The sequence below is a fragment of the Bison bison genome, unplaced genomic scaffold, assembly GCF_000754665.1.
Source record: "Bison bison bison isolate TAMUID 2011002044 unplaced genomic scaffold, Bison_UMD1.0 scf7180017864230, whole genome shotgun sequence".
Taxonomy (NCBI): Eukaryota; Metazoa; Chordata; class Mammalia; order Artiodactyla; family Bovidae; genus Bison; species Bison bison.
Window position 1 is genome coordinate 379,492 of NW_011494802.1, and position 14,684 is coordinate 394,175.

At 44.6% G+C, this 14,684-nt stretch overlaps 2 protein-coding genes across 5 annotated transcripts in view; one reads left to right on the forward strand and one right to left on the reverse strand.

The window, feature by feature from the left end:
• Positions 1-11,894, forward strand: part of GNE (glucosamine (UDP-N-acetyl)-2-epimerase/N-acetylmannosamine kinase) — a 61,060-nt gene extending 49,166 nt beyond the window's left edge. For all 3 annotated transcript variants that reach the window (XM_010846048.1, XM_010846050.1, XM_010846049.1), the window contains 5 exons: positions 717-846; positions 1,178-1,399; positions 3,261-3,443; positions 6,037-6,153; positions 7,731-11,894. In XM_010846048.1, coding sequence (XP_010844350.1) covers positions 717-846; positions 1,178-1,399; positions 3,261-3,443; positions 6,037-6,153; positions 7,731-7,966 — 888 coding nt within the window. In that variant the 3' untranslated portion in view covers positions 7,967-11,894. The remainder of the gene's footprint in view (positions 1-716; positions 847-1,177; positions 1,400-3,260; positions 3,444-6,036; positions 6,154-7,730) is intronic.
• Positions 11,895-13,887: 1,993 nt separating this feature from the next.
• CLTA (clathrin, light chain A) overlaps positions 13,888-14,684 on the reverse strand; it is a 17,909-nt gene continuing 17,112 nt past the window's right edge. Inside the window, exon 6 of one of the 2 annotated variants that reach the window (XM_010846051.1) lies at positions 13,888-14,342. In XM_010846051.1, coding sequence (XP_010844353.1) covers positions 14,171-14,342 — 172 coding nt within the window. In that variant the 3' untranslated portion in view covers positions 13,888-14,170. The remainder of the gene's footprint in view (positions 14,343-14,684) is intronic. The other variant, XM_010846052.1, reaches the window with a different exon arrangement.

Below are 14,684 nucleotides of genomic sequence, written 5' to 3' on the forward strand. Positions count from 1 at the left end.
TTGCCCAGGAACTTTATTAATTGGAGCTGTAAGTTAACTCTTTGACAGAGAGAGTGAGATGGTGGTGGGGGACAGCCCGCAGTAAAATCAGAGGTGAGAGCACAAAGCAATAAAGTAGGCAGAATCCGGTTTTTTGGGGGTAGATGCTCGAGAATATCCAGGGGGACTCCTGAGGCTCGATCCCGCCTTTGCGTATGCCGAGCCTCCTTCCTCATGACCTTTGTCACAAGTGGAATGCCTCACCGGCTCCCGGCAAGGGACTATGCCTGATTGGTACTGAAACATGTCACCAAGCACAGTAATTTAATAAACATCACGGTTTGATACCATTATTGGCTTCAGTTATAGAAGATGATTAAAGTTTACTTAGCATTTTTATTTAGTTGCTTCAGTATTTAAACAAGGGAATTTTGTCAACCTGAAAGAGTAAAATATGACCTTTTAGTGAAGAGGCAAATTAGCCAGAAGTGAAGGCCCCTCTGGTTGGCTGTGGAGTTGTCATTGCTGCAGTGGCCATATGCCAGGTTGGCTTCCTGGAAACCAGTTGGGTGTAACCAAGGGCTGGCCCAAGCCAGCAGGGGCTCTCTTCCCAAGCAGTCATCTGAGTCTGCAGTACTGTGCTAAAGCAATGTCTGATTTATCATGAGAAAGGTCAGAGATTCACTGTATACTCCTCGGCTAAGACCAGTGAGACAGATCTGGTTTTTCTCTTTCAGGGTGAAATAGTTAAGAAGTATACTCAGTTCAATCCTAAAACGTATGAAGAGAGGATTAATTTAATCCTACAGATGTGTGTAGAAGCCGCAGCAGAAGCTGTAAAACTGAACTGCAGAATTTTGGGAGTAGGTGAGATTGTGAATTACATATCCAAGCATGTTCACTCCCATATACAAATTTTGCCAAGTTCTGATGCACGACGCGGAGCATCAGCTCACTGTCGTATGTGTAGATGGCTCCAGTCCTGTCTATGGGCCCTCAGCCCATTGTGAAAAGCACTGATGGAACTCTCAGTCTATGGGGAGGCACAGGTTTAGCCTTCCATTACCTTGCAGTCCTTGGTAATGTTTGTTTTAGGAGATCTTGGGTGAATAATTTGTGTTCTAAGCCCAGAAAGCCAGCATAGTCTTCTGAGATTGCTCAACAAAATGATTTTCCTTGTGTTTGTTGTGGAGCTCAGGCATTTCTACAGGTGGCCGTGTAAATCCTCGGGAAGGAATCGTGCTGCATTCAACCAAACTGATTCAAGAATGGAACTCCGTGGACCTCAGAAGCCCCCTGTCTGACACTTTGCATCTCCCCGTGTGGGTAGACAATGATGGCAACTGTGCTGCCCTGGCAGAAAGGAAATTTGGCCAAGGAAAAGGCCTTGAAAACTTTGTGACACTTATCACAGGCACAGGTAAGAGTAGAGAAAGCTGCTTCGGTTCAGGCAATTTTCACCTTCCCTTCCTGTAAAGCCTGAAGGTGAGAGCTGAGAATACCCAGGTCTTTCCTGAGCATGTGCCAGGCCCTGGGCACGAATGTGACCTTCTAAATTGCCAGGAACTGTCAGAGCTCTTCTAAGCCCTTATTCCGCAGAGCTTCTCATTGCTAGTTCCCCAGCCTTTCTTCCCACTCTTTGGTTAGTGTATTGTTTGTCACAACTACCATCTATTGCCCTCAGCAGTAGAAACTAGTAAGTATGTCTTCCTTTACATGTCTTTGACAAGTGCCCCCTGGGTAGCCTCTCAGCCCTGGGAGAGTTCTGAGGAGGGTGAGATAAAGACCAGCCCTTTGAGCTAGTCCACCAGGAGCCACCAAGCAGGTCTAAACAAAGCACCACAGTGTCTTGAGAATAGTTCATTCTCCTCCCTCCAGTATTGCCATCCTGGGCAATACTACATACTGGGAATATAGGCTGTTACTCATGGCCATTGCCAAGCTGGGAGGTAAAGGGTGGGGGTGATGGGACCAGAAAATGCCAGAAATCTCTAAGATTCAGCTTGTTTTCTCTCAATTCCCCTGTTTGCTGTAAACGTTTGGTTAGTTTCCAGAGTTCCAAAAAAAGTTGATTCTGACAGTTTTTACTAGTTTATCATTGCTTTAGTGGAGGGGTGGACTTTTGGAGTTCCTACTTCTTCACTTCTGCTGATGTTCCGATTCGTTTTTTACACGAGGAAACAGATTCAGCTAGTCAGTGTTGGAGGCAACACTTGGTCTCACATGTTTCTCCCTTCAAACCCTGTGTGCTCTTCAGCTCCACGTCAGACTCCCTCCCTAAATGGAGCGTGCACTTAGTCTCGGACACAGTTTTAACAGCTTGGATATCATTTCCTAGTTCAGAGGAGTACATGCTTAGTCACTTCAGTCATGTCCAATTCTGCGACCCTATGGGCCATGGCCTGCCAGGCTCCTCTGTCCATGGGATTCTCCAGGCAAGAATACTGGAGTGGGTTGCCATTCCCTTCTCCAGTAATAACCTGCAAATTAGAGGAGTGCGGATTGAGGAGTAGGTGCCACAGAAAGTAAGAGAGGGCAGTTCTAAAATGCAACACCTATTAAGGCAAAATGCCCTTTCTAACTCCTTAGCTCCATGACAAAATTCACTGATATTCATAATTATTGAATCATACATTTTTAGACAAGGTGGCATTAAGAAGAGCCAAAACTATTTAATATTCTGTTTAAGAAAGCAGATGTTTAAAAAAAAAAAAACAGGTGGTGTATGAAACCTTTTAAAAAGATTATCTTATCTCGGATTTTCCCCAAAGCAGAGCCTGAAGCAAGGAGTTTGGTGTGGGTATTTTATTTTGGAGGTGATTCTGAGACACTGGAATGAGGCGGTGGAAAGAGTAGAGCAGAGCAGGAGAACCGTTAGAAGATGCATTATCAAAGCTACCTTGGAAGCCTGTAGAATCCACCCAGAGCTGTCCACTACATCTGCTGGCTCCTGTCTCTCCTTGTTGAAGGTTGCCTCTGGGCAATGTGCTTCCATGGCTGCTGGCTCTTACTTGAGTGCTAGAGAAGACCTTGGTGAGAACCAAGTTGAAATCACAGTGATTCCAAGCAGATGCAACAGAGGGCATCAGAGGACCAGCTAAACATTTCCATCCAAAAGGATTCCAGGTGAAGTTTTGATACTTAGTAAAGTTTTAGCTATTTAAGGAAGTAGGCACCATACAGGACCTCACATTCCGAAGTCTGCTAACAGAGGAGGCATCACCATTAGCTCAGGTTTCTGTTTTCAGAGCCACTTCAGTGATTGTCATCTCTCACTATAGGGATCGGCGGGGGGATCGTCCACCAGCATGAACTGATCCACGGCAGCTCCTTCTGTGCTGCAGAGCTTGGCCACATTGTGGTGTCCCTGGATGGGCCTGATTGTTCCTGTGGAAGCCACGGGTGCATTGAAGCATATGCCTCTGGAATGGCCTTGCAGAGGGAAGCAAAAAAGCTACATGATGGTGGGTTTCTTTCATCTGAGGGATAAATAGCCAAGTGGTAGTATTTTCAAAATAGATATTCCAGAAAGAGCTAAATGCTGGAAGCCAGAACTTTCAAGCTTTTTACTCTCTAGAGGAAAATCAGGACTCCGCATACTGAAGCTTAAAGCCCCCCTGGTCTTGACCCCTATTAACACTCTTCCTGTCCAGCAGTGGACAGGGACTAGGGTCTTGAGCTCCAGGAGAGCAGGGGAGATTTCTGTCATTTTTGTCTTCTCAACCCCTAGCACAGGTTGGGTATCTTATTACAGATGTAATGGAGAAGTAAATGGATAAACACACCATTTTTCAAGTCTGAGCGGTCATTTGAATTACAGCTGTTTCTGGACATGTTATAAAAATCAAGATGGTTTCCAGTCTAATATAAGAGGGAATCATTTAATATCATTATAATATGGTGTGTCAAGTGCAATGAGAATGATGGCCAAGGAACATAGACGCATATAGGAAGGACACCAGTGTCCCTTCCCTTCCCTCTCCAGTGAAGGGAGCATTAGGCTGTCTAGTTGAGTCAGAGGGTAAACAGAATTACTGAGGCAAGTTTGGATGAGCCAGGCAGCACTTCCAAGCATAGGAAACAGAGGTGTTGGTGCATAAGGGCAAGGCAGGGTATAGTGTAGCCAGAGGTTTGCCAGGACCAGCAGCTAATGGAGAAGCCACTAAAAAAAGTTTAGGGAAAAGACAGGTCTGAATTTTAGGTTGTTCACAAAACTTGTTTTCTAGGAAGACAATGATAGTTGAATGGAGGATGGCTTTAAGGGGGACAGTGTTCTGTATGACTTGCAGTTTTCTGGTTGGGTAACTGTGGTTGGGAATGTAGAGAAGGAATAGAGTCTGGCAGATGATGATGGTTGGGAACCAGCGGGATGTGCAGGAGCAATGCGCAGAAGGCAGCTGGCCACAGGGATCCGATGCTCAGGATAGGTGACGGGGCTGGACTTGGAACCCCTGGCACTGAGGTGGGTATTACGCCTGTGAATGAGACTTGGAGTGAGATGAACTGAGGGTGGAATCCTGTGAAACATGAGTACTTGTAGGCAGGGAGGAAAACCAGGAAAGGGTAAAGCCACAGGAACCAAAGAGGGAGTGTTTCAGGGAGAGAGTGGTGGGTAGTGTCAAGTGCTGAGCAGAAGGAAACCGGAAAGTTCATTGGTTTGACCCTGAGGAAGGACACCATCTGAAGCCCTGAAAACAGTGTTGATTTTCTACCTCATTTTTATCATCACCCCCACTAAGAAGTCTAAATGCTTAGACACTTTTTCCTAGTCATTCCACCCCATGAAACTTGAATACCACAGATACGTTGTTTGTTTATGTACTCTCTGTATAAAAAGAAAATTTTTTTGCCCCTAAGAATCAGTTTTTGCCCCCATGGGGATAAATGCTTATCTTAAAGAAAGAAGTTTGGTCAGGTAGTGAGAGCAGAAAACTAACTACCCTGAGTAGGAGGGAAGAAGAATGCCTTGAGCGCGAGCCATCTGGGTGCCCGCACGGGCGGAGAGGAGCCAGCGAGGGTGTAAGGAGACAGTGGGAGCGGAAGTGGGGGTTGAGAACACAGGAGAGGATCTGGGGAGGAGCCCATACAGGCCCTGGGGAGGCAGGGAGGAGTGGGCTGCGAAGCCCAGGTGGGGGTGCGAGAAGGAGAGGAGCCAGGTCGTGAGAACACAGCCCTGTTTATAGGCAGGGGCAGAAGAGTAAAGGGAGTTCCTGCCTGGAGGTGTCCTCTCCCTAAGAGGCCAGAGATATTGATGGTGGGGGCAGGGATAGACAGTCTGAGGAGATGAAGGCTGAGAAGGGCCCTGAAGGGGACTGGCAGAGTGGATAGGGCAGCTGTGAGGGCCCCTGAAGACAGGAAGCCCCCAGCTTTTGTCTAGATAACTGTCTTCTTGGTTGGGATTTTCTCCCATCAGAGATGGAGTAATAGCAGATGAGGAGGGAGAGTGATCTAGGTTGGTGACTTGGCAGCGTCGGGGCAGAGGACAGGGACTGTAGATAACAACAGAAATATATACATTTAGCATTTCCTCTGGCCAGCACCTGGAATCCTGCTAGGGTAGGTATTGTTACCCTAGCCTTAGAAGAGAAACGCGTGGAGGTGACGCATGTGGGCAGGGTAGCGTGCAGCCAGTGGGAGTGGAGCTGACAGCTGAACCCAGGTCCGTCAGCTTCGGAGGCGCTGGGCCTTCCTGCTGCTGTGGGGCACTGGCAGCAGCCTTGCATCTCAGCTAGACAAGGAAGGAGATGAATGCAGAGAAGTGCTGGTAATTTGCAGGAAAAAACACTTCATGACTGTTTAATACGGAATGGAGAAGCAAGGGAGGATTTCTAGTTAGAGAAGTTTTGGATGATGTATAACCAGGCTGCAAAGGCCTCTTTGGCAGATGTAGTATATGGATATTTATGATGATTGCAAAGCTTTTCAAGTGCAAAAAAAGATGATCAACTTCCCACTTGGGGGCCTGCTGCCCACAGATACAGTTCTAAGTGTGGCCTTCCCACGGGGCTGCTGCAGCTTGTGAATGACTGCTGCTCCTTCTCGCCTCTGCCCAAACAGAAGACCAGCTCTTGGTGGAAGGGATGTCAGTGCCAAAAGATGAAGCTGTGGGCGCACTCCATCTCATCCAGGCTGCAAAACTTGGCAACGCAAAGGCCCAGAGCATCTTGAGAACAGGTGAGCACACAGCTCTGGGCAGCTCTGCCTGGGGGGATCCTGGAGCTCCCGCAGGCGCCCAGCTGGCCGCAGGATCAGTGCTCTGTCATGTCTGTGAAGAGGTAGTTTTTCTGCTCACTGAGACAAGGAATTGCATTCAAGGTATTTGGTAGCATTGCCTTTTTTTAATTGGAGTATAAATGCTTTACAGTGTTGCATTATTTCCTGCTGTACACCAGTGTAAATCAGCTCTAAGTGTGTGTGTGTGAGTGTATCCCCTCCCTCCCACTTCCCCTGTGCTTCCCCTCTAGGTCGTCACAGAGCACCGAGCTGAGCGTCCCACCAGCTGTCTATTTTACACGTGGTAGTGTATACATGTCAATTTGTCCCACCCTCTCCCCTCCCCCACCCCTTGTGGCCGCAGATCCATACTCTGTCTGCACTTCTATTCTTGCCCTGCAAATAGGTTCATCACCACCATTCTTCTAGATTCCATATGTATGCGTTAATACATGATGTTTTTCTCTTTCTGACCTCACTCTGTATGACAGACTCTAGGTTCATCCACATCACTACAACTGACTCAATTCAGTTCCTTTTTATGGCTGAGTAATATTCCATTATATTTATGTGCCACAATTTCTCTATCCATTCATCCGCTGATGGACATCTAGGTTGCTTCCATGTCCTGGCTGTTGTAAACAGTGCTGCAGTGAACAGTGGGGTGCATGTGTCTTTTCGATTATGGTTTTCTCAGGGTATGTGCCCAGTAGTGGGACTGCTGGGTCATGTGGTAGTTTTATTTTCAGTTTTTTAAGGAACTGCTACTGTTCTCCATATTTAATTTTTTAAAGACCTTCCTTACTGTCCTGGTTGTACTGTACTGTAATGGTTGTATCAATTTATATTCCCATCAACAGTGCAAGATTTCCTTTTCTCCACACCCTCTCCAGCATTTATTGTTTGTAGACTTTTCAATGATGGCCATTCTGACTGGTGTGAGGTGATACCTCATTGTAGTTTTGATTTGCATTCTGTAATAATGAGTGATGCTGAGCATTTTTTCGTGTGCTCATTGTCCATCTGTATGTTTTCTTTGGAGAAATGTCTGTCTAGGTCTCCTGCCCTTTGTCTGATTGGGTCATTTGTAGTATTGTCTCCCGCTTCCTTTTGTCTGTGTCGGGTCTCCATTGCTGCTCAGGCTCTCTATAGCTGCAGGCTATTCGCTGCAGTGGCTTCTCTTGGGGCACAGTGCGGGCTCTAGGGCACACAGGCTTCAGTAGTCGCAGTGCATGTCTTAGGAGTTGCAGCTTATGGGCTCTAGAGCACAGGTTCAGTAAGTTGGGGCGCATGGGCCTAGCTGCCCCATGGCATGTGGAATTTTCCCAGATCAGGGATCAAACTTGTGTCCCCTGCACTGGCAGGCGGATTCTTAACCACCAGATCACCGGGAAAGTCCATAAACAGCTTTAAAAGCACTACTTCCCATGAGGCCATATAGGTGAACTATTCCTGGCTAGTGCCCTTTTTCACATTCCTCTTTGACTTTGGATAGAGCTCTCTCTCCAAAACTTATTTTAATTTTTGTTTTCCTGTAGCTGGAACAGCTTTAGGTCTTGGGGTTGTGAACATCCTCCACACTATGAATCCTTCCCTTGTGATCCTCTCTGGAATCCTAGCCAGTCACTACATCCACACTGTCAAAGACGTCATCCGCCAGCAAGCCTTGTCCTCGGTTCAGGATGTGGACGTGGTGGTTTCCGATTTGGTGGAACCTGCTCTGCTCGGCGCCGCCAGCATGGTCCTGGACTACACGACTCGCAGGATCTACTAGGCCTCCCAGGAATGCACGAGGACAGAGACTCGAGAGCTCCTTGGTGGAATCAGGTTGTCTTCTAGATGAGCATTTATTAGGCAATCTGGCAGGTGACTATGGCAGAGAAGTTTTTGCTTTTAGTCTCCTCTTCCAAAGTCAGTTTTCCCAACCTGATCTTGTAGATGCTGTTCCTCCTGGGGTTATTTCAGCTCAAACCTTGTCATACTCTTCTGTGCCAAAAGGAGCTACAACAGTAGCCAAGGACGCCTTAGGACTCCGTTTACTAGATGTACCACTCAGACCTGCAGGCCTTGCTTGGGGTGGGACCTTGATACTGGAGTTTTGGTTATTAATCCTTCCTCCTCTGACCCTAAATTCAGAACACAGAAAGGGATCCAGTCAGGGAATGGAAGGAAATCTCACCATGAAAGGCTTAAGTAAACTCTTAAAAAGCAGTTTTATTGAGGTATTTTTTTAAGTGCACAATTTGATAAGTTTTGACATCTATATGAAATCATGGCCACAATCAAGACATCAGGTGTATCTCTCACTGCCGTACATTACTTGCTGAAAGACGTCGTTTGCTATTACTCTCTCAGAATCTTGAGCAACTGTAGATCAGAGGTCTGAATTACAGTGGCCTTAGTGACCTTGTCCTTATCTTCTTAAGGACCGCTGAGAAGCCACTAGGACTTACAGTCTCTGAAAGGAGATTAACCGTCCCAGAAGGATCTTTGCTACTGAGAACAGACATGTCTCTCTTCAGTAGCTTTTCATATTGTGTTGAATATGACTGGAGTACTGATAAAGGCAGTGTTTATTGTGTGTTATATACCTAGAGCCCTGGTGGCTCAGACTTACCATCTGCCTACAATGCGTCTGCCTACAAAGCAGTAGACCCAGATTCAATCCCTGGGTCGGGGAGATCTCCTGGAGAAGGAAATGGCAACCCACTCCAGTATTCTTGCCTAGAAAATCCCATGGACGGAGGAGCCTGGGAGGCTACGGTCCATGGGGTCGTGAAGAGTCAGACACGACTCAGCGACTTCACTTTTGCCTAGAGCCCACATCCGTGAATCTGGATTCTGGCTAAGTAAGATTCCATGTTTGTATTAGTGTCAAGATGCAGAGGCCAAGGTTCTTGCTATCAATTTCAACCTGGAAGAAATACTAATAGCCACCACTTATTAAGTGCCTACTGTGTGCCAGGCTCTGAACTTGGTGCTTCATATATATTATTCTAAATTCTCACAACCAGTAAGGTAGGTGTTTTAATTCCCATTTTATAGAACCCCAAACTAAGTCTTAAGTGGTGTGCCTAGAACCACATGGCTAATAAGTCTTAAAGATAAGGTTTGAGGCGGGTCCCTCTGTGCTTTTTCTGCTAAGCTACACAACCTCTAGTCATATCAAAATCTTCCAAAGTGCAAATATATTCTGATTTACTCCAGGCTACCGAAAGCTTTCACAAGAATATCTCAGTAGCAAATGAATTGATTTATCCTTGACACTATCTCTCAGTGGTGAATTTAATAAAATATTCTTGTATGCTATGGAAATTTTGCCAATATAGTATTTCATCTAGTGACAGGTTTTTATGGGTACTTTTAGACAATCTAAAAATTAGCATATGTTTTTCAGATTTATTATTTTAGGGAAACCTAAAGGTTTCTACAACATATTATTTCACTTGTTCCCATGTAAAAGAATCAAGATTGTATTTGAATTCCTTCCTTCCTTGTGGGTTAATGTGAAAAGATGGGTTGGCTGATTCCTAGAAGTCTGTCAGCTCTGAAATAATCTCCAGGTCCTGGTTGAAACATTCCATGTTGACTCCTGGGAAGGAAGCTTGTTGGCTTGGCCATCAGTGTCTGGGGCCAGTCAGTGTACTGTGAAGGGGCATCCATTGTTCCTTGGTGAAATCTGCAACCACTGTATATACCAGACAGTTGCATTGCTATCAAGTTTCATACCAAATATTTGGAAGAATGGTACTGAATCTATAAAATCAGAACTCAGTTTTTATTAAATTCATGGAAAGGCTAATATATTCCAACATAATTATTACAACTAGCTAAAATCACATAACTTATTTTAATGTAAATATTTTTATGTTACTGTTCTGAGCCAAATTCTAAAGAAAAAAATAAATTATTTCCTTGTGGAAATCCTGACATTTTTCTATTTTGTTTTGTTCTTAATTAGCTCATTAGCTAAAAACATTTCCCTCCCCAAGAGATTTGTTATACTGCTTACTATTTGAAGGTCTTTAAGGTATTTAATATTGACTTAACAATCCCCCCCAAAAAAACCTTAATAGAAAGCATTGTTATATAACTTTAAAAATACATATATTGCAAAATGATTACCACACTGTTTACCTAACATCATCACAATCCATAGTTAAAAGTTTTTTTCCTTGTGATAAGGACTTTTAAGATTGATTTTAGTAGCAACTTTCAAATATGCCTTATGGTGTTATCAACTATAGTCGCCATGCTGTATATTACATCCCTGTGACTTTTGTAACTGAAAGTTTGTACCTGACCCTCTACACCCATTCCCCACTTCCCAACCCCGTCTGTGGCAACCACTAATCTGTTCTCTGTGAGCTGGGTTTTGTTTTTTTGAGATTCCACATAACACTTAGATCATAATGGTATTTGTCTTTCTTGGTCTGCTATTTACTTATTTAGTATAATGCCCTCAAGGTCTATCCATGGTTCACAAATGGGAGGATTTCATTTTTTTTAATGGCTGAATACTATTCTGTCATATATATTCACACCACATTTTATCCACTCATCTGTCAATGGACACTTAGGTTGTTTCCGTTATCTTGACTGTGTGTAAGGCTGCATGTACCTCTTGGAGTTGAGTGCTTTTGTTTTCTTTAGATAAATACCCAGAATTGGAATTGCTGCATCATATGGGAGTTCCACTTTCAGTTTTTGAGGTCCCCCATACTGCTTTCCATGGTGGCTGCACCAGTTTGCAGTCTCGCCAACAGTGCACAAGGGTTCCCTTTCTCCTCCTCCTCTCCAGCACTTGTTATTTCTTGTCTTTTTGATAACAGCCATCCTAAGAAATGTGAGGTGGTATCTCACTGTGGTTTTCACTTTCATGATTAGTGATACTGAGCACCTTTTTCATTTCCCCAGTGGCCAGCTGTATCTCTTCTTTGGATAAATGTCTATTCAAATCGTCTGCTCATTTTTAAATTGTTTTTATGCTATTGAGTGTATGAGTTCATATATTCTGGATATGAACCCCTTATTGTATATATGATTTGTAAATATTTTCACCCTTTCTGTAAGTTGTCTTTTTGTTGCTAGCTTTCATTTTGCTGTGCAGAAGCGTGTTTGTTTGCTGTGGTCCTGCTACTGACCATATACGTGAGTTTATTTCTGGACTTTTTACTCTGTTCCGTTGACCCATGTGTCTGTTTTTATGCCAATTATTGTTTTGATTACTAAAGCTGTGTAATACAATTTGAAATCAGGGAGAGTAATGCTATCAGCTTTGTTCTTTCTCAAGATTGCTTTGGCTACTGAGGTCTTTTCTATTTCCACACAAATTTTAGGACTTTCATTTTTGTGAACAAAATGCCATTGGAATTTTGATAGGCTACACTGAATCTGTAGATTGCTTTTGGTGGTACGGACATTTTAACAGTATTAATTCTTCCAGTCCATGAGCATGAAGTCTGTTTAAATTTCTTTCATTGGTGTCTGATAGTTTTTAGTGTTGGTTATATTCTTAGGTATTTTATTTTTTGATGCAGTTGTAAATGGGACTGTTTTAATTTCTCTTCCTGAAATTGTTATTAGTATACAGAAATGCAACAAATTTCTGTAATTGTTTTTATACCCTACAACTTAATTATTAGTTGTTATTGGTAACAGTTTTTAGAGTTTTTTGTATATAAAGTCATGTCATCTGCAAATAGTGACAGTTTTATTTCTTCCTTTCCAATGTGGGCATTTTTTTTTTTTTTCTTGCTTAAGTGCAGAAACTAAATGCTGAGCACTCACTGAGTTCTTGGACCAACCCCTTCCTTTTTTATGAAGCCCCACGTGGGTAATGTAGGCATTGGAGACAATTCAGAGTTACCACTGCTGTGTAACAAACCACCTCAAAGCTTAAGAGGCTTAAACAGTAATCATTTTCGCTCATGGTTCTGTGGGTCAGGAATTTTGGAAAGGCTCTACCTGGCAATTCTGACTCAGGGCATCTGATGTGCTTGCAGTTAGGCAGTGGCTGGGGCTGGAACAGGGCTGGCCATGCATCTCTTTGCTTGTAGTTTCAGGGTCTCTCCAGGTAGGCTGGTCTGGGCTTCCTCATAGCATGGTGGCCTCAGGGTGGTAGAGATTTTTACATGGTGGCACAAGGACTACCAGCTTGTTTGTTTCAACAAACCAGCCGTAAACTATGTCGCCCTTTACAACCTAGCCTCGAAAGCATATAGCATTACTTCTGTCATATGATGCAGTCACCCTTAATTTGGAGAAAAGTCAGACTTTACGGACCTAACTGCCACATCTACCTTCAAGACACCCATCCTATGTGAGACGCAAAACCAGGCCAGATGACACCATCAAGACATTATCAAAAGGTAAGCTGTCCCACGTAGAGAGGGTCATGGGAGCTCAGGGGAAAGGAAAGGCATCACGTTAAGTGGCCTTTGAGCTAGTTCTTAAACTGGACTGTGATCTTTTCAATGACATTAACAAGGCCTAGAAGCAACAAATGGTTGGTGAACAGCAGCAAGCAATTGCTTGACTGAAATCTCGGGTGGCTAAAGGGGAGGAAGAGCAGTAAGACCAGCAATGCAGCCCAGATCAAGGAATGCCCAACTAAGTAGCTTGGCGAGGGGAAGATAGGCCAAAAAAGTAAACATTCCTGTCCCTCCCAGACATAATTACCAAAGAAGAGACGGTGGACTTTCCTTCTTGGCAATGGCAAGACCTAACCCTGCTCACCCACCTCCTGAGTGTGGCACTACAGGTGTTTACACCAGTCTGTATCCTGGAACTAGTATCAGGTAACTCTAGCACATTTCTGAAATATGGTTTTATTAGTCACTCCATCCATCACCTATAATGTGACAGGTTCTGAGAGCAAGTAGTGAATGTGTTGATGCCTGAAATGGGAGTACGTCTCCTACAGGTACCTGTTATGTGGATCCGTGTGGTCCAGAATGTTATGCGATGATGTAAATGTTCCATAGTCTGCCCTGTGCAATCCAAATGCATCCTAACTACATGTGGCCACAGCACATATGAAAAGGAGCTAGGGCTAGAATTGTGTTTTTCATTCTAACTGATTTAAATAGCCACTGTAGCTACTGTACTGGCCAGCAAGGTCTAGATGAAGGATTTGACAACAGGAATATGAGCAAAGTGCTAGGAATGGCACAGATCTCAGTGTGTACTACAGGGATTCAGAGAAACAGGGCCAGGCATGCTCATGCCATCCTGACTCAGGTTTACCTGGCTGAATCCTAAGGAGCAAGTGTCTCACTAGGTTCTATTGCCCAGGGAGAAGCCTGCTGAAATACACTACCCAGGCTCCTACAGTCAGGGATAGTGACAAACGAGCCACCTGGGAGAAAATGTCCAGGGTGAAGAGGGGATTCATAGCTCTATCTTCAGTGGGCAGTGAGAGGTTAATTTTTAGCCAACCTTAGTGGGCTGCCGTCTATGGGGTCGCACAGAGTTGGACACGACTGAAGTGACTTAGCAGTAGCAGTCCTCTTTCAAATGGAAACATCCACAGACTCCTACTACAGACAGCAGAAACTCAGAGCTGTTTTAGTTCAAGGCAGGGTGGGCACCCAATGGCTGTGCCTCCTTAGCCCTAGAAAGGATAAAAGGAAATTCCTCACTGACCTCACTCCCAACTGCAGCACACCTTGAGATCAATAATGAAGCTTCATGTTTATTTCTTGGAACAGAAATTTATTCTCAGAATAATGCACAAAAGCATAGGTTGAGGCTGCCGTTGGGAGACCTCCCTCCCTTCCTCTGCCGCCACCTCCCCTCCTCTTTGAATGCCAGGGAGAACACAGTTGAAGGAAACATGCAATCACAAACAATGATCAACTCTAAAGACAAAAGGTTTGGTCCAAAAGAACTCAACATAATTAATCCAATTACCGTGAAGAGCTTCACTGAGTAGGATTAAGATATTGCAGATGTAGTGTTTCCACAGGGCGGCTCTTCAGTGCACCAGGGGGGCCTGCTTGAGGGAGATGAGGACAGAACGCATGCGGGAGACATCTTTGGCCTGCTTGCTGGACTTGGGGTTAAAGTCACACAGCCGGGCCACCCGTTCCCACTCAGTGCCTGGGGACGACTCCTCAATGTCATTTACAAAGGCTTCTTCTGCTGCCCTGGAAGCAACAACAAAAGATGCTGATTTAACGCAGACTCCCCACGTGAGCTACCTAGTTATGGAAACAACTGCCTCTGAATGCCTAACCTAAAAGCATTCTGATTTTCCGAAGACTAACAGCCCTGGCCCAGGTCAAACTCAGGAGTAGACACATGGCCAGCTTTCCTAGGCACAGGGTGCCCGGACTGCTGTGTAAAATGTTGGAATACAGGTGTTTGGTTCAGGGCTCTCTCCCTCTCTGTTGATACAGAGAATTAAAGCAAGTCCTTAGCCAGCTACCCACTGCCTTCATTAGCAAGGGCAAAGCAGCAGGCTGGCCAAGAACTTGAACAGCAGTTTA